General features: G+C 42.1%; 1 protein-coding gene across 25 annotated transcripts in view; it reads right to left on the reverse strand.

Moving 5' to 3' along the window:
- Positions 1–20,266, reverse strand: part of LOC119976166 (disks large homolog 1) — a 426,844-nt gene that overhangs the window by 375,815 nt on the left and 30,763 nt on the right. For 12 of the 25 annotated variants that reach the window (XM_038816400.1, XM_038816434.1, XM_038816411.1 and 9 more), the window contains one exon: positions 11,552–11,617. The exons of the other annotated variants lie outside the window; for them this stretch is intronic. In XM_038816400.1, coding sequence (XP_038672328.1) covers positions 11,552–11,617 — 66 coding nt within the window. The remainder of the gene's footprint in view (positions 1–11,551; positions 11,618–20,266) is intronic. 25 annotated transcript variants of the gene reach the window in all.

Below are 20,266 nucleotides of genomic sequence, written 5' to 3' on the forward strand. Positions count from 1 at the left end.
AAATATTTAGGTCTACTGCACAGAACTCAATAGATAGGAAGCACCAAACAATGGCTGCTCTCAGTGAATAAATGACAAGTGCCAGGCCAACCAGTTGCTTGTCTGTCACTGAGCATTGATAGTATGGGCAATGGACCAGGGCTCCCACCTAACCCGACTTGTACTTACCTTTAAAAAGATTTGCAAACAAGAATGGGAGGAGGTCGGAGTACCTCCAGCTTTACCGAGGGACCAGGCAGGGTTGCTCCCTGTCCCCCTTGTTGTTTGCACTGGCAATCGAGCCACTGGCGATGGCGTTGAGGGATTCAGAGAGGTGGAGAAGTTTGGTGCGAGGTGGGGAGGAACATAGGGTGTCGTTGTATGCCGATGACCTGTTACTGTATGTGGTGGACCTGGTGGAAGGGATGCCGGGGGTGATTGAGCTGCTAGCTGAGTTTGGGACTTTTTCAGGTTATAAACTAAATTTAGGCATGAGTGAGGTGTTTGTGGTGCACCCTGGAGACCAGGAGGAAGGAATTGGTAGGCTCCCGCTTAGGCGGGCAGGGGAGAGCTTTAGGTACCTGGGGGTGCAGGTGGCCAGGGACTGGGGGACTCTTCACAAACATAATTTCACCAGACTTGTAGATCAGATGGAGGAGGAGTTCAAGAGGTGAGACATGCTGCCATTGTCGTTGGCAGGGAGGGTGCAGTCCGTCAAAATGACGGTGCTTCCGAGGTTCTTGTTCCTCTTTCAGTGCCTGCCCATCTTTATCCCCAGGGCCTTCTTTAGGAGAGTGACCGGCAGTATTCTGAGCTTTGTGTGGGCACATGGGACTCCGAGAGTGAAGAGGGTGTTCCTGGAGCGAAGGAAGGATAGAGGCGGGCTGGCGCTGCCCAACCTTTTGGGGTACTATTAGACGGCCAATGTGTCAATGGTGCGTAAATGGGTAATGGAGGGGGGTTGGGCGGCGTGGAAAAGAATGGAGATGGCGGCATGTAGAGGTACGAGCCTGGGTGCCATGGTAACGGCGCCGTTGCTGCTCTCCCCCAAGAGGTTTACCACGAGCCCGGTGGTGGAGGCGAGACTAAGAATCTGGGGACAGTGGAGACGGCATGGGGGGAAACAGGGGGCTCGATGGAGGCTCCATTGGGTGGCAATCATCCCAGGGAACAGGGATGGGGGATTTAGGGGGTGGCAAAGGGTGGGCATCAGTAAATTGAGGGACCTGTTTATTGGCGGGAGGTTTGCGGGTCTGGGGGAACTGGAAGATAAATTTGGGCTTCCCCAAGGGAACATGTTCAGATACTTGCAGGTAAAGGCGTTTGCTAGGCGACAGGTAGAGGGATTCCCTTTGCTGCCCTCGCGGGGGATGATGGACAGAGTGCTTTCGGGGGTGTGGGTCGGAGAGGGGAAGGTGTCTGACATCTATACGGTAATGCAGGAGGTGGAGTAGTCGTCAGTGGAGGAGGTGAAGGCTAAATGGGAGGAGGAACTCGGGGAGCAGATAGAGGACGGGACTTGGGCGGATGCCTTGGAGAGGGACAACTCTTCCTCCTCATGTGCGAGGCTTAGTCTCATCCAATTTAAGGTGCTGCACCGGGCCCACATGTCCAGGACTAGGATGAGTAGGTTCTTTGGGGGGTGAGGACAGGTGCACCAGATGTTCGGGGAGTCCAGCAAACCACTCCCATATGTTCTGGGCATGCCCAGCACTGGAAGAATTCTGGAAGGGGGTGGCGGGGACGGTGTCGAGGGTGGTTGGATCCAGGGTCAAACCAAGGTGGGGATTCGCGATTTTTGTAGTTGCGGTAGAGCCGGGAGTGCAGGAGGCGAAAGAGGCCGGTGTTCTGGCCTTTGCGTCCCTAGTAGCCCGCCAAGGATCTTGCTGCAGTGGAAAGATGCGAGGCCCCCCAAGTGTGGAGACCTGGATCAGTGACATGGCGGGATTTATAAAATTGGAAAGGGTCAAATTTGCCCTGAGAGGATCAATACAAGGGTTCTATAAACAATGGCAGCTTTTTCTGGACTTCCTGGCTCAAAGATAGGTATCTTGGTCAATGGCGGCAGCAACCCGGGGAAAAGTATCTTGGCCAATGGCGGCAGCAACCCGGGGAAAAGGGGGGGGGGGGGGGGGGGGGGGGGGGAGGGGGTGTTCCTTATTGGAGTTTCTATTATGTAACTTAATATTGTGTTAATTTGCGTTGCTGTTAATATGCTGTGTTGTTCATGGAGGTGGGGCAAATGTTTATGATTGCTAATATTGTTATTTTTGGTATTTTATTATGGTTCGTTGTGGTTGTATAAATTCAAAATTTTTCAATAAAAATTATTTTTTTTTAAAAAAAGATTTGCAAACAAGAAAAGTTGCTTGCTTGCAAATAAAACCCCACAATTTAGCATATTAAGTTCATGCATAAAGGTAATCAGATGTTCTGTGGCCACTCTTCATAGTAAAAAATATTTGAATATTTCACAACAAATTTGAATCATGTATTTCACACCACAGACATCCACACAACTTTCATTTTACTTATTACTATCAGACTGCAAAGGATAAACACATTAGTCATTGGGAACATGAATATCATGTGCATGGATCTTTTAGCTTAAAATTATTTTAAGGGTGGCATGGTAGCGCAGTGTTAACACTGCTGCCTCACTATTGAGGTCCTGGATTCGATCCCAGGCCCAGATCACTGTCCATGCGAAGTTTGCACGTTCTCCCCATGTCTGCGTGGGTCTCACCCCCACAACCCAAAGATGTGAAGGCTAGGTGGATTGGCCACGCTAAATTGTCCCTAAATTGGAAACAAAATGAATTGAGTACCTTAAATTAAAAAGAAACTTGATAGAATTTTGAGGAAGTAACAAAGAGAATTGATGAGTGAAGTACAGTGGATACTGTCCAGAGGTAGACTGGTCAGAAAGATCTCATGGAATACTGGGGAAGGTGGCTGGTTGGATCTAAAATTGGCTCAGTGACAGAAAACAAAGGGTAATAGTCGATAGATGCTTTTGTGAACGAAGAACAGTTTCCAGTGGCGTCCCTCAGGGCTCAGTGTTGGGGCCCTTGCTGTTTGTTGCATATATTAACGAATTAGATTTAAATGTGGGTGGCATAATTGCAAAATGTACAGGTGACACAAAAATTGGCCCCGTCGTTGATAGTAAAAAGGATAGCTGTCAACTCCTGAATGGTTTGGTTTAGTGGACAGAGGGAATTCAATCCAGAAAAAATAAATGGTAATGCGTTTAAGGAACACATACAAAACAAGAGAATACTCAATTAACAGGATGATATATTAAGAGGGGTTGAGGAAGTGAGACACCTTGGAATGCTTTCCTTTATTGGGCGGGGTATTGAATACAAAAGCAGGGATGTAATGATGGAACTGTACAAACCCACTGGTTATGCCACAGCTGGAGTCGTGTACACTGTTCTAGTCACCACAATTCAGCAACCACAATTGTTCTGGAGAGAGTGCAGAGAAGGATTACCAGAATGTTGCCAGTCCATGGAAATTGCAATTATATACAGAGTTTGGATCAACTAGAATTGCTTTCCTTAGAACATTGGTGGTTAAGGAGTGACTTAATTAGCGTGTACAAAATTCTATGGGGTCTAGACAGAGTAGACAGAAAAGACTTGTTTTCCATAGCTGAGGGGTTAATTGCTGCAGACACAGATTTACAGTGATTGGTAGGAGGATTAGAGGGATTAGAGGATGGTGGTGCGCATCAGGAATTCACTGCCTACATAGAAAATGGGTGGCCTTTCAGCCTTTGAGTCTGCTCCTTCATTCATTATCATGGCTGATCATCCAACTCAATAACCTGTTCCCGCCTTCCCCTTATATCCTTTGATCCTTTCCACCTCAAGAGCTACATCCAACTCCTTCTTGAAAACATGCAATGTTTTGGCCTAATTTGGTGGTTGAGACCGAGGTACTTGAATCCACATCTGGTGTTGCGACCTGCACGTCTACAAACAAGTTGCCAGAAAATGGGATTAAAACGAGCAGATAAGATTTTTGTTTTGGCCGGCGCAGACACAATGGGCTGGATGGCCTCTTTCTGTACAGCAACCTCCCTATAGTTTTAAAGTGGCAGAACACATTGAATATAATTAGAATAAAGCATATTGGATCTTCAGTTTCACAGTGATAATAAGTATAAAAGCAGGGAAGTTATGATGAATTTTTTATAAAGTTCTGATTCGGCCACAACCCAAGAGTAGTGCATTCAATTCTCATCACCAGAATTTGATGAGAGGGTCCTTCAGAGTATGCAAACAAGAATTGCCAGACCGGTTCCAGGGATAAACGATTTTAGCTACAATGCTGGGTTGGAGAAGCTGGGGTTGTTCTCCTTGGAGCAAAGCAAATTGATGGGAGATCAGATAGAGGTAGGGAAGATAAAGAAAAGCTAACTGTATAAGGACTAAGAGACACAGATGTGAGGAATAGCTTTTTTTAATGCAGTGAGTGCATATAACTTGGTAGGGGCAAAGGGCATTAGAAGTGGAGATTATTGAAAGGAAATTGGATGGTCATCTGGGGTGAAATAAACCTGCAGGGCGGAAATGGGACTGCCAGGTCTGCCCTACCAAGACTCAATTTGGACTCACTGGGCTGAACTTTTTTTTCCATGTTCTAGTGACTCTATACATAGTGCAGGTGGATACTCCCAACATCAGGTATTAAAATGTCTTGGGAGATGGAGCTTTTCTTTTTTCAACATTCTTTTTTCTTCTTGAATCTTTCTTCTCTTAGTAGGAGTTGGTCAGGCTCACTCAAGCATGTGAAGGGGAGCAAGGTAAATTTTCTATATACAAGGACGTCTCATCCACTGATTACAAAACCAAGCCATGCTGATCAAAGCAGCTAATCAAATGGGAGTGAATTTCAGCTCAATTGATCAAAACAAATCAATCATTCATAACAGAGAAAATTACTGAGCAGTGCTTCTTCTAAGGGAGAAAAGGGAAGTTGGATACTACAGCAACTTATTCATTGTGTGTACATAGATTTTGATCAATGAGAATGTTTTACAATTCACCAATTTGTTAAAGAAGCAGTATTTCATATGTAAGATTGTGATTTCACCGCTCATTAATTTCCTTCAAAATGTATTTGATGTTCCAGATACTCCTACAACACCACAATTTCTGGTGTTTATGGGTGGAAGGAATTGAGATTGTGCATCATTCCACCTGCTTTGAAGTGGCTTTCTCTCTTCCATTCATTTTCCAAGTAGAGGTACCAGCGAATCAATACAAATGACGGAACTGGATTTGGTTCTTCGTCAATGCACTGCCTCTAAAGGGAAACTGGGCGTGTTTACCTTTAATTATTCAGGAAACCCACTGCTCCTTTAAAAATAATTGGCTGCGCTGAAAGCAATACAACAACAATTTTGCTATCTCATTATACCTTCTCAATGATCAACTATCCTTAGAGGAAACAGTCTAATACAAGATTCCAAATGTTTAGCAAGCACAGATCATGCAATGTCAATCATGGAGAATGAACAGAAAGATGTGGACATTTGAAATATCACTTGGCACCAAATTCATTCAGTTGTTATATAATAGCTCTGATCTCTACATGCCATAAGCCTAAGCCCCCAAAATAATTTAGAACCCATATCCTTTATATTATATACTATAATTGCTTAAAATTTACAGTCAACAGCAGCACATAAAAATGCAAAGAAATCATTTATTGCCTCCGCAACGTAATATGAGCAACTCTTTAGCATGACCCAAGATTTACTGTTTTTGCCTCAACCCTGTGAAGGCACCAACAAATAATACAATCCAGGGGACTTAGCCTGGTCACCAGTTCAAAAGGTTGCTTTAATATTCAATGCACATTTCAGACTCTACTTGGGTACAAAGATTAAATTAGAAAATCATAAGGGTGGCACGGTCTTGCAGTGGTTCAATCCCGGCCCCAGGTCACAGGTCCATGTGGAGTTTGCATTTTCTCCCTGTATCTGCTTGGGTCTCACCCCGACAACCCAAAGATGTGGAGGCTAGGTGGATTAGCCATGTTAAATTGCCCCTTAGACAAAAATTAATTGTGTACTTTTTTTTAAATTAGAAAAATGCATATTTTAACAGAATTGTGTATAATAACTAATATCCAAATGTGAAACTGATTTGGCTTAAATTCATAGAATTTACAGTGCAGAAGACAGCCATTCAGCCCATCAAGTCTGCAGCAGCCCTTGTAGAGCACCTTAACTAAGCCCACACCTCCACCCTATCCCCGCAACCCCACCAAACTTTTTTTTTTTTGACACTAAGGGCAATTTAGCATAGCCAATCCACCTAACCAACACCAATCTTTGGACTGGGTATTATTTTCCTCCTGAACAAAGGGAATATAGTACTGTTTTCACAACAGAAGCCATTTTCCCGAACAGGCTACCAACCTGACTCATAAGCCCTTTCAAGATAGATGACCTGTGCTCTTTCCTTTCTTGTCTCCACCTCTTAAGAGCGAACTAGCTTGCATCACAACACTTCAGTAATATGAAAACAAGTCTTCCAACAGGTCCCCAAGAATCTGAATGCATTGCACCAGCTTTAAGGGGAACCTTAGCTCACTGAACTCAATAAGCAGATCATTATGGTGGTTCAGTAAAGTCAACAAAGTATCCCTTTGCAGAATCACAACGCATGTCCTTGGCTAAATTCCACCTGCAGTGAAAAAGGCATATGGGACAAAGAACAACCTTCCGCAATAGATGCTACCAGTGTGGAGAAAGCTTGAAATGTATTTTTCTAGTAGAAAGCAGTGGATGAAATGATTGCCTTGTATGCCACTAGGTAAGACAGTCTCTAAATTTAAACCTTTGACTAAAAGGCAGATTTAGTAGCTTCATAACATTAAAAAAATATCCAGCTAGTTGATCCTAGCTTTGGGAATAAAATTAGTAGATGGAATAGCTTACCCACCAATGGGGAGCAATAATAATTATCATCTTTCTTATTGTCACAGGTCGGCTTACATTAACGCTGCAATGAAGTTATTGTGAAAATCCCCTCGGCGCCACACTCAGCGCATGTTCAGGTACACTGAGGGAGAATTCAGAATGTCCAATTCACCTAACAAGCACATCTTTCGGGACTTGTGGGAGGAAACCGGAGCACCCGGAAGAAACCCACAGACTCCTCTCAGACAGTGGCCCAAGCCAGGAATTGAACCTGGGACCCTGGCGCTGTGAAGCAACAGTGCTTACCACTTATGAAACACAGATAAGTGCAAGACCAACACCAAGCACATGCGTGTTTCATATGAAACAGATCTGAAATCAGTTAAAATAGAAAAATGGATATTAGAATTATGGTTTATAATTGAGATACGACAATTGTCAAGAAGCCATATCCAAAACAAGTAAGGCTGTTTGGGTGTAGACTGTCACAGGGTCTGACCTTTCAATATAAATTGGAAGTACACAATCCTTTTGGAAGTACATAGTTCTCTCTTTATAGAAGCAACGGCGTTTGTAAAACCACATTCAGAATACCCCAGTAAGTCCAGTCACATACTGGATGATTAGAGTCTTCATAAAAATTCTGAAGGAGCACAAGAATGATTACCAACTGAAACAATCTTACAAACCCATATAAGTCTTAAAAAACAAAGTCTATTCACTTCTGGGATGCGTGGGTTTTAGGGCGATTTGCTGCAGGTATATAACAAATAAATGCAAAGAACTAACCTTTGTACCTACTATTAGATTGGGAGAGACACAGTGACATGCATACAAGCTATGCAAGGTGAGAACCAAGTTAGATATTAGGCAAATCTGCCTTTCCCAGAGGTTAGCACACCCAAAGAGTAAATTGCCAGGTTGTGCAATAAATACGGACGCTCTGCATACATCAACGGCAAGCTGGGCCAGTTGCCAGCTGTGGCGGTGGTGATCACATTTTCCAAAATGCCAAATATCAGGCATTGTAAGCATGGTTAATGTGGCCTCCTGGACTAGTTATCAGCATTGCTGGGGCATGAGAGTGGGTTTCCCCAAATTGGTTTTGGGGTTGTATCTCTGTCTCCCCCAAGAGATTGATTGGCTAATGGTGGGTATAGACCACAAGACAATAAGACCATAAGACATAGGAACAGAATTAGGCCATTCAGCCCATCGAATCTGCTCTGCCATTCGATCATAGCTAATATTTTTTCTCATTCCCATTCTTCTGCCTTAGAACATACAGTGCAGGAGGCCATTCGGCCCATAGAGTCTGCACCGACCCACTTAAGCTCTCACTTCCACCCTATGCCCGTAACCCAATAACCCCTCCTAACCTTTTTTAGTCTAAGGGCAATTTATCATGGCCAATCCACCTAACCTGCACATCTTTGGACTGCGGGAGGAAACCGGAGAAACCGGAAACCGAAAACCACGGAGACTGGGTCTGTACTCGATGGAGTTTAGAAGGATGATGTGGGGGTCTTATTGAAATAAGAGAGGCCTAGATAGAGTGAACATGGAGGGGATGTTCCCACTAGTAGACTCCGCACAGTGACCCAGCGGGGTATCGAACCTGGGACTCTGGCGCTGTGCAGCCACAGTGCTAATCACTTGTGCTACCGTGCTGCCTTCTTCTCATAACCTGATCCCCATATTAATCAAGAACCTATCTATCTCGATCTTAAAGACACTCAGATTTGGCCTCCACGGCAAGGAGTTCCACAGATTCACAACCCTCTGCCGAAAGAAATTCCTCCTCATCTGTTTTAAATGATCATCCCTTCAGTCGGAGTCTGTGCCCTTGGGTTCTAGTTTCTCCTACTAGTGGGAACATCCTCTCCACCTTCACTCTATCTAGGCCTCTCAGTATTCTGTAAATTTCAATAAGATCCCCCCCCCCCCAAAAATCATCCTTCTAAACTCCAGCAAGTACAGACCCAGAATCCCAAACCGCTCCGTATATGACAAGTCCTTCATTCTGGGGATCATTCTTGTGACCTCCTCTGGAACCTCTCAAAGGCCAGCATCTTCCTTAGATAAGGGCTCTCAAAATTCCAAACCAGGTCTGACCAGCCTCAGCAGTCCATCCCCTGCTCTTGTATTCTAGTAGGAGGTATGAGGTTTTCAATCACAATAGTTCAAGATTCGTGACGTTATTGAGTAGGCTCGATAATCTTTTCCTGCCCTGCATTTTCATATATGTTATGGTATATTTATATGGGATAAACAGTTGGTCATTGTCCAACTGCACCATATTGGGATGCTTCAAATAGCCAGTATAAATACAGCACTGAACTACAAATGGTGTCCAGTCAACATCTTTTAAACTTCAAATTTCTAAAATCATGGCTGTGAAATACCACTGCAATGAAGTTTCTAAATTTCCATTTACACATTAAATGTGGAGAAATCGATTTCCTACTTTTGGGCAAAGTAATTCTGCATTCTTATAGGCTGGCTTAGATGCCTTTACAAGTGGTTTTAAAATTAGTTGATGGTACGTGAATTGCAGGTCTATATTCACAGTAACTAAACCTTTACACATGTTCAGTCACTAAAATTGTTTGGCATGCTCAATTTCAATTTTAGAAGATAGAGTTTAGATGCAATGCCAATGCTTTATCAAATCTGTACTCTTTGCTTTACAGCGCTGTTATGATTCAAAGGTAAGGCCGGCTGCAATTTTTAAATATGATGGGACAAAATAATGAGTTTCCAGAAAATAAAACTGACAAGTATCCCAGTCTTAAACGGCAGGCAACAGTGGCAGGTCCGTCAAGCTTTCAGATTTACAACTATTTACAAAATATTAATTAGACACAAAATATGCCACTGGAAGCTCTGAACGTGATGTTTATTTGCAACAAACATAAACAGAATTCCTTCCCAAGTGGAACTTAGCAAGCACTTAGGTTTCTTATGCAACAGATATATCCAAATTCCATTGTTGAAAATTTTCGAAACTTACCTTTTGTTTTAATGTTGACAAATGTTCAGCCTCCAAAGCAATATTAATATTATGAACTATGATTGCTAGATTGGAAAATGCACACAACTATTAATCAGTGCTTGTAATTGCATCAGCTTCATGAAGCCAGCAAGCCTTTGGTCCTGGGATTACTCTGGGCAAGAAACCGAATTGGACCAGCCATATAAATACCGTGCCCACAAGAGCAGGTCAGAGACTGGAAATTTGTAGCAAGTAACCCATCTCCTGACTTCTCAAAATTGTCCACCATCTACAAGGTCAAGAGCGTGATGGAATACTCTCCACTTGCCTCTATGCATGCACTTCCTACAACAGTCAAGAAGCTCAACACCATTCAGGTCAAAGTAGCCCGGAATTGGCACCCCATCCACCGCCAACACACAGTGACAGCAATACGTACTATATGCAAGCTGCATTGCAGAAACTCATCAAGGTTCCTTCAACAGCATTTCACAAACATTCGGCCTCTACCACCTAGAAGGATTTGAGCAGCAGATGCATGGGAACAAGATACCATCCTGACTTGGAACTATTTGGCCATACCTTCACTGTCTTTGGGTTTAAATACTGGAACGCCCTTGCTAACAACACTCCGAGTGTATCTACACTGGATGGACTGGAGTGGTTCAAGTCAGCAGTTAAGAACCACCTTCTCAAGGGCAGAATGGATGGACAAATGCTGGCCTAGACAGCAACACTCACATCCCCATGTAAGAATAAGAGCAAGCTACATGTTGATGTACAAGTGTTTGAGTTATTTCCCAAAATTATAAAACTTTATAGCAATAGCGTTTCAGTTAGGTCCCCTCTTGCCTGTAAATGAATAAATTTCATATTGTATGCAGTTTTGGATAATATTATTGGCTGCATTATTAACATTCCCACCTCGAGACAACTTCACTACATTCTAGTACAAATTAATTAAAACAAAAACATAAGTAGCCATTCAGCCCACTGTATTTATGCTGGTCAAAGAAAGGCCTATCCAGCCTAATTCCATTTCCCAGCACTTGGTCAAGAGCCCTGTAGGTTATGGTGCTTCCAGTGCACATCTCCTCCACCTTCCCTCCATTATTCGCTGAGTGAAAGAATTTCTCAGTTCGCTTCCAATCTTTCTGCAAATAACTTTAAATTGATGTCTCCTGGTTATGGACCTCACTAAGGGAAAGAGATCCTTCCTCTCAAATATTTAGGTAATTGAACATTTTATATATGGCAATTAAATTAGGTGATACTTGCTGTATTAATTTCTTACTTGCCCAAAATTCACATTAATTCACTGATGCCCACCTGTCGAATGTAAATTAAATCTATAGGTATTCAGCATCGCCGCAACTTTTCAGCACGTTCAACTGCAGAACAGACAGCAGGAATTTCCCCATCACCCCTAACGAGGGGAAAACTACACCCTGCCACTCCACTTCATGAAATAAGTGATGAGATCCAACAAATAGTGTTAACTAATTCTGCTTTATTTTCTTTGACACTATCTTAAAAATGAATGAATTTAGTGCTCGTGAAAAAACATACACTCGAGATAAACGAATGCCACTGAACATGTAGGATGGAGAATGTTACAGGTACATTGTACTTACATGCATAACCTGAGTAGGGACAGAAGTCTGAAGAACATCAAGTATTTCATTCAGCAGAGAGTTGTCCTTCAGAAGCAAAAGACAGTGAGAGAATTGACACACACGTCAGCAGGGTCCAGCAGTCTCAACTTATTAATGTTATCACTGCAAGAAGGGATCAGTGTACACCAATAATTTAACTCCTGTTAAGTGCTCTCAACATACCTGATTACATCCTGGTCAATCCAGAATTCCAGAAAATGTCTTACAAATTTCTGAATAGCAATATATGATCTCACAGACGTTTCAAGGAATTGTCCAACATATATATTTCTCCTCGACTCCCAAAAAATGCATTACAACAAAATAAACAGGTATGATCAATGCGAAAAGCTAGTGATCTTAAGTAATTTCTTAACCCATCTGATCGAATTATAGTCTACTCCCAATACTACAAAGCCATTTTCCCCACCAGGAAAAATGTAATTATCTAACTCATGTTAAAGATAGTTACTGCAAAATAGAAATTTTGGGGCAAGAAAATTCAAATTATGAACATTTTAAATTCAAGTTAGGAGCAGATAGCTGGTTGGAGTTTAAGTTGTGGTTGTGGGAAGATAGTTCTGGGGGAGGTGGGATAAAAAGCGGAGAGAAAAGAAAGAAACACAACAATCTCCAATTGCTTGATTAGCCAATGCGGTTCTCAATCATTATGGCCAAAGAATGCTGCAGGGGCTGCCCAGCTCACTCCGCAAAGCAAACAAAGTAAGTACGGTGGGACAAAGTGCATTATCGTTGGATTTAAAGATTTCATCATGACAAGAGTACAATAATTGAAATTGAACGACAATCTGTTGAGAACAGTACATACAAAAATGATTTTTAGAATAAGATTTTTGCAATAATTAGTTGTCCAGTAACCAGAAAACATGCTGTCCATTGGCAGGGCACAACATATTCAGAAACAACATCAACCTGTTTACACAAAAAAATCACTTACCAATCAAATAGCGTTAGAATTGATTATTTGTTGAACATGGGGTCTTGTGAAATCTCAGGTGTAATACAGCTGTGCACATTTTAACCTTCAATCAAACCAGGTCATATTCGTTGTTTCTGTACAAATGTTTTAGCTCAACTGGGTTTTGCCCCCACAACCCAAAGATGTGCAAGGTAGGTGGATTGATCATGCGAAAATTGCCCCTTAATTGGAAAAAATGAATTGGGTACTCTAAATTTATTTAAAAATGTAAAAAAAAAATGTAAATGTTTTAAAGTTTTAGCTCAACGTTCCTTGAAGCTCATCAAAACTATAAGCACCAGTGAAAACAAGCAGTCATGAAGTTCCAGAATTACAGTCATCACATGGACTTCAACTGCAAGTTAAACTCTCCGTTCCAATAGTTCTTACACACAAAATACCAAAACAAAAGAACTAGGCTGATATAAATGTAAACATAAGAAAATCTAAGACATGGTCAAGGAATTGGTACACTGGAACGGAGCATGTGCTGCATTTGAGAAAATTGAACAATTGAAGCTATGGAACCTATGAACATGGTCATACGATGGAGATTCAGTTTTGACAAGAGTCCTTGGGTACTATATAATGACCATCCCATCTTTACCACCTCCTCCCCACCACACAAGCCCATAGAGATTTTGAAATACACATTTTACAAACCCAGTTTGCAGTTGTCCACAGCCAAGCAACAACCTGATGAATGGCTTAGCATGGCCAACCCACAGGACCTGTACATCCTTTGGACTGTGGGAGGAAACCAGAGCACCCAGAGAAAACCCATGCAGACACGGGTAGAAAGTGCAAACTCCATAAAACAAAAGTCAGTTGTTAGCTTTCTCATCTCACCTGGCTGCACATCACAAGTAATGTAATAGCATGACGTAAAGTGCTTATTGCTTACTATGTTCTCTATGTTCTCCTGAAAACATGAGATTCTGAAGTAGTCTTTTTTTTTAAAAAAGTATTACAGCTTAGCTTGCAAGGGCTCATACCCAACATAAGTTGTTAATTATTTCTAGCTCAATCCCAATAACAATGAACTGCTGCCTATGTGGCAATGGCTCTCCCGAGTTTGGCCTGGAAGGCTCCGCTGGCAAATAAATTAAAGGCCATAATGACCTTGACTGGCACAGAACAATGCTGTTCCCTTGGTGGAAGTGGACTGCAAGTTTTCAGCCAAGTGGCATAGTTGCCCAATACCCTTGGGGAAGCACGGCCTTGAGTTATTGATATGCAAGAGAAATCCAAGGCCCAACAAGTATTTCAATTGAGTGGAAGAGAGATCACTGGACAACAAATCAGGAACATAGGGATTTGGAAGTCAGCAATCACACCAGTGCCTTTGGCATAAAATGGTAATTTAATTAATGCTGACCGAAATGGTGGGTTACCCTAATCAATTACACAACAGAATAATACAAGCAGGCAGTCATGCACTTGCCTGTCAAAATAGTGATCCTGTAACAGTTTCCACCAGTAACACTAATAAAGACTAAATATCTGCCAGTCTAATATAACAGATAAATCCATGTCTTATGGTCCTATCCAGCTGCATCAGCAGCAAACACGTACAAATTTATCTTAATGGTACCAACTTAGTAAACAATATTCCGTCTTGTAAAGTAAAAGTCATAGTTATAATGGGATTTGACATCTATTAAGTTACAGTTGTAATGCTGAAAGCTTGCCATTTGAGGCTGGAATATCACAGCCTATTTAAATTTGCGGTTCTCAAGATAATACAAACAGGACTTCATGATCAATGCACAATTATTCTGCATCTACGCAAGGGCCCCCTCAGAAGCATGCTCAACATATTTTCTTGTGACTCTGTGGGTGCCATCAAAATTGATGATCTCAGATTACTGATGGCACCACTTTCTCTGCTGGTTGCAGTTGAAAGACAAACGACGACTACAGGGAATGAGCAGAGATCAAAGGCTTGCATTTTGTCACAACAGTCCCGGAGGACCGTAGGCTGCTCTCCCCTTTGGGAGCTGAGCGGTAGTGATTTAACCAGGGATTCACCAAATCTCCGGTAAGGAGCATGGTTCAGAAGGCCAGAAGGCAGGATCTTCATGAATAATCTCACGCTGTGTGGGAATTGAGATCGCACTGTTTGCATCGCATCACAAACCAGCCATCTAGCCAACTGAGCTAACCGACCCCTTGCAGTTACATAGCACCCGTAACATTGCAAAATGTCACAAGGGGTTCCACAGGGGGCAAAAGACAAAAATTAACACCAAAAGGAGACGATATTAGGACAAGTAACCAAGTGCTTGATCAAGGAGGTACGGTTTGAGCTGTCTTAAGGAGACAGAATATGGATTGACACTCGGATCAATGGGCTGAATTGCATAATCACATTTATTTCTCACCCCTCTATCCAAAGGGAGGACCATATACATATATAAAAAAAGAGCTCAGTTAATAAATAAATCAGATTTTAAAAAATGTCTTGACCATGTTTGCTAATCAGCTATCGCAACATTTTTTTTTTAAAAATCGGCAAAATGCACAACCTTTTCAGGCGTGCGTGCCCCCCCACCAAAAAGAAAAAAATCTACACTAATTACATGCTGCACGGTTGAATCCCATCATTTAATTCAGCAGGAAAATTGCTGGAGGCAGTGAAAGCTAGGTACAAATAAATCTTGCCACAAATTGCTTGCCCTATTCACATTACAAGGAAATACTCTGGACACATATTCTAGGCTCATATGACATCGACTAGCTGATGTTCTTATGCCTTCCCTCCTATATACATGAGTGGAGCAATTTTACGGAGATCCTCACCAATGCTACTGATAACCCGTGCATTTAGGATTTTTAATTTATAAAGTATGACTGTAGTCACCATCCCAAGAAAGAAAATTTTGGTTCAACCACAACAGGGCATAGCTCACATGAATGTACCACTACTGCCCAAAACTAGGAAGCAAAGAAGGAAGCAGGTTGAACATCATTTTGAGCTCAAACATTTTGACCATTTATTCAGGCTATCAAATTGCTATTAAAATATGGAAATTGAGGTAATTTAATCATTCAACTATTCCATTGAAATTAAATTTCTCTGTAGATTTCACTATAGAGTATTCCAAGAGAATGAAAACCTTGTACAGTTTTGTATGCAGAGTTGGGAAAAGTGGGTGGGGGAACGGAAATAACTGGACATTACTTTCAACATTATACTGCACAAGCATAATAACCATCTTGGAACAGTCACACCACAATTAAAGCACAGTCAAGTGATTTCCACCACTGTGCACCCTGCAGCATCCAGATGAACCATCAGTGAAGGGCACTTCTGAAGGACTCCTCAATGGAGCCCTGCCAAATGCTGACTGCATGTTGACAAGCATCTTCTCAAACTGCACCAGTTAATCACCACAGCATGGTGTCTATTAAATGATCTTTGGAGAAATTGGATTTTAAATTTTAAAAAGCCCCTGTCAAATTTTGCTGTAGTCAGAAACAGTGAAACTCAGCACGGGTGGATTTAAAAATAGGATCCCCTTCCCTTCACCTGTCCAAAATCACCATCTGTATAGAAAATGGCAGATCTCTGCCTCGTGTTTGACATCACTAGAGCATTCACAATCACTGACATCAACAAAATAGAGACACTCTACAACCAGTGACAATTCTGGTGGTTAAAAAGAGCAAACCGCGAGACTTGAACAATACTACAATTAAGGAAGAAGATTAACGACCTATCACTTTAACCAGCAAGAGAAAACAGTTTGTGGCACAATGGCACCCAAACTTTGTTTAAAGGGTCCAAGTGAACAATTGTACAACTAAAAGATCACTAACTTGCGTTGGTTCTCTTAAATTGCTACCCATTTAGTTTCATTTGCCCCATCCATTTCATATACATGATGCTCGGGGGCAGCATTAAAACACATCCAAATGGCATTATATTTGCAGTTAGAGAAATGGTACTAAGCCTGGGAAAGAGTTTTACACCAAGGTGCTTGACCAGGATGTATTACGATACAAGTTCAGTAAGATTAAATAATTTGAAATATGCATCTTGTACTCTGACATTCAGGTTGAGGCACGTGTGAACAAACAGAAAAACTGGTCCAACACACCGCACTACAGAATAAATGACAGATGTAATCAAGACAAAGTCCACAGATTTCCCAAATACCCACCCAAACGTCAACAAACACCAAGCCAAATGATCCCATAAAACAAGGCTTTACCAAAGCCAACTTTCCTTGGAATTCACTCCAAATGTCACTCCCATTCAGGCAGCTTTAACCACATCGCCCACCGGATTTCAATCACACCTTCCTTCTTCCTGGATTCCAGAGTATACTCAAAACTAGCTGACAAACACTCATGTGGCCACGTTAAGCTGAACACCACTGTTCCAAATAGGTACTTTTGCCCCAACATCACTCTTTACTCAATGTCCGATTCCTACAGCTCTTTCATCAACTTAATTGGGACCTATTTCTGTGACACTTTCGACTGGCAGATAGTCTCAAAATTAGCCTTTCACAGACCTTTGAACTGATCTGATGACCTATCAAAATATAGGTGCCACCCTTGTTACAGGGCAGAAACCAATGTAACAAGGGTTGAAACATCCTGCACCTTAAATTCTACAATCTCCACAGACTGCCAGATTAGAATCCAGGGAACAAGGAATTGAACTTCATAACATCAAGCATTTGGAGTTATTCAACACACACACTTGTAATACAAATTCTAACAAAGTTGATGAATTAACGGCACAAATCATCGCGAATGAATATGACTTGATAGCCATTACGGAGACATGGTTGCAGGATGGTTACGACTGGGAGTTAAATATCCAGGGGTACCAGACGTTTCGGAGGGATAGACAGGTATGTAAGGGAGGCGGAGTAGCACTAATAATCAAGGACGACATCAGGGTGGCATTGAGGGATGATATAGGTTCTATGGAGAATGAGGTTGAATCCATTTGGGTAGAAATTAGAAATTCTAAGAAGAAAAAGACACTGATAGGCGTAGTCTATAGGCCACCAAATAATAGCATCACACTGGGACGGGCAGTAAATGAAGAGATAACTAATGCCTGTGAAAAGGGTACAGCAGTTATCATGGGAGATTTTAATCTGCATATAGATTGGTCAAATCAGCTCGGTCAGGGTAGCCTTGAAGAGGAGTTCGTTGAATGTATCCGGGCTAGTTTTCTGGAACAATATGCAATGGAACCGACGAGAGAGCAAGCTATCCTAGATCTGGTCCTGTGTAATGAGGCAGGAATTATTAATGACCTCATCGTTAGGGATCCTCTTGGGAGGAGTGATCACAGCATGGTTGAATTTAGTATACAGATGGAGAGAGTGTGATGATAGAATCCAATACCAGGGTCCTATGCTTGAACAAAGGGGACTACGATAGAATGAGGAAGGACCTCGCTAAAGTAGACTGGAAACAAATATTTTATGGTAGGACAGTTGAGGAGCAGTGGAGCACTTTCAAAGAAATCTTTCATAGTGCTCAACAAAAGTATATTCCAGTGAGAAGGAAGAATTGTAAGAAAAGAGGTAATCTAGCATGGGTGTCTAAGGAGATACATGAAGCTGTCAAATTGAAAGAGAAGGCTTACAAAGTGGCCAAGATCAGCGGGAAACTAGAAGATTGGGAAAACTTTAAAGATCAGCAGAAAGCCACGAAAAGAGCCATAAAGAAAAGTAAGATAGAACACGAAAAAAAACTGGCACAGAATATAAGGACAGATAGCAAAAGTTTTTATAATTATATAAAACTAAAAAGAGTGGCTAAAGTAAACATTGGTCCGTTAGAGGATGAGAGTGGTCATTTAGTTATGGGATATGATGAAATGGCGGAGGCATTGAGCAAATATTTTGTATCGGTCTTCACAGTGGAGGACACTAATAATATGCCAGCAATTGACCGAGAGAAGAAGGTAGGCGAGGACCTGGAAACCATTACTATCACGAAAGAGGAAGTGTTGGGCAAGCTAATGGAGCTCAGGATAGATAAGTCTCCTGGCCCTGATGGAATGCATCCCAGGGTACTGAAAGAGATGGCTGGAGTAATAACAGATGCACTGGCGGTAATTTTCCAAAATTCGCTGAACACTGGGGCAGGCCCAGAGGATTGGAAAACAGCAAATGTGACGCCACTGTTTAAAAAGGGAAGTAGACAAAAGATGGGGAATTATAGACCGGTTAGCTTAACCTCTGTCGTGGGGAAGATGCTTGAGTCTATTATCAAGAGATAGGAGGGCACCTCGATAGAAATTGTCCCATTGGACGGACGCAGCATGGATTCATGAAGGGCAGGTCATGCTTGACGAATCTCTTGGAATTCTATGAAGACATTTCGAGCAAGGTGGACAAAGGGGACCCAGTGGGTGTGGTGTACCTAGAGTTCCAAAAGGCCTTTGACAAGGTACCGCACAAGAGGCTGCTGCATAAGATAAGGATGCATGGTGTTAAGGGTAGAGACTAGCATGGATAGAGGATTGGTTGTCTAACAGGAAACAGAGAGTGGGAATAAATTAGTGATATTCTGGCTGGCAATCAGTGACGAGTGGTGTGCCTCAGGGATCGGTGTTGGGACCACAATTATTTACAATTTATATAGACGATTTGGAGTTGGGAACTACGTGTAAGGTATCCAAGTTTGCAGATGACACAAAGGTGTGTGGCAGAGCAAAGTGTACTGAGGACTGTAAAACCTTACAGAGGAACATTGACACATTGAGCAAGTGGGCGAAGGTCTGGCAGATGGAGTATAATGTCAATAAGTGTGAAGTCATGCATTTTGGTAGGAGTAACAATAGAACGGATTATTACTTAAATGGTTAAAAGCTGCAGCATGCTGCTATGCAGAGGGACCTGGGTGTACTTGTGCATGAGTCACAGAAGGTTGGTCTGCAGGTGCAACAAGTAATTAGGAAGGCAAATGGAATTTTGTCCTTCGTTGCGAAGGGGATTGAGTTTAAAAGTAGAGAGGTAATGTTGCAGTTGTACAAGGTGCTGGTGAGGCCACACCTGGAGTAGTGTGTGCAGTTTTGGTCTCCACACCTGAGAAAGGATGTGCTAGCACTAGAGGGGGTGAAGAGGAGGTTCACTAGGCTGATTCCAGAGTTGAGGGGGTTATCGTATGAGGAGAGGCCGAGTAGATTGGGATTATATTCAATGGAATTCAGAAGGTTGAGGGGGGATCTAATAGAAACATATAAAATTTTGAAGGGAATGGATAAGATAGAAGTAGAAAGGATGTTTCCACTGTTAGGTGAAAGTAGGACAAGAGGGCATAGCCTCAAGATTAGGGGGAGCAGATTTAGGACTGAATCAAGGAGGAACTTCTTCACTCAGAGGGTGGTTAAAGTATGGAATTCCCTACCAAAAGGAGTAGTAGACGCTACTTCATTGAATATATTTAAAGATAGGTTAGATGTTTTTTTGAAAAATAAAGGAATTACAGGATATGGCGAGAATGCGGGTAAGTGGTTCTGAGACCACGAAAAGATCAGCCATGATCTTATAGAATGGCAGAGCAGGCTCGAAGGGCCGGACGGTCTACTTCTGCTCCTAGTTCTTATGTTCTTATGACAAAACAGTAATACGAGAGAGTCACAGCTTGAAGTATTGAATTACACATGTATAGCATTTCGGAATATCTTTGTTTCAAAATATATTAGTATATAATCAACAAGTTCGTTTTATTTGTAA

Source organism: Scyliorhinus canicula, chromosome 13 (genome assembly GCF_902713615.1).
Source record: "Scyliorhinus canicula chromosome 13, sScyCan1.1, whole genome shotgun sequence".
Classification (NCBI taxonomy): Eukaryota; Metazoa; Chordata; class Chondrichthyes; order Carcharhiniformes; family Scyliorhinidae; genus Scyliorhinus; species Scyliorhinus canicula.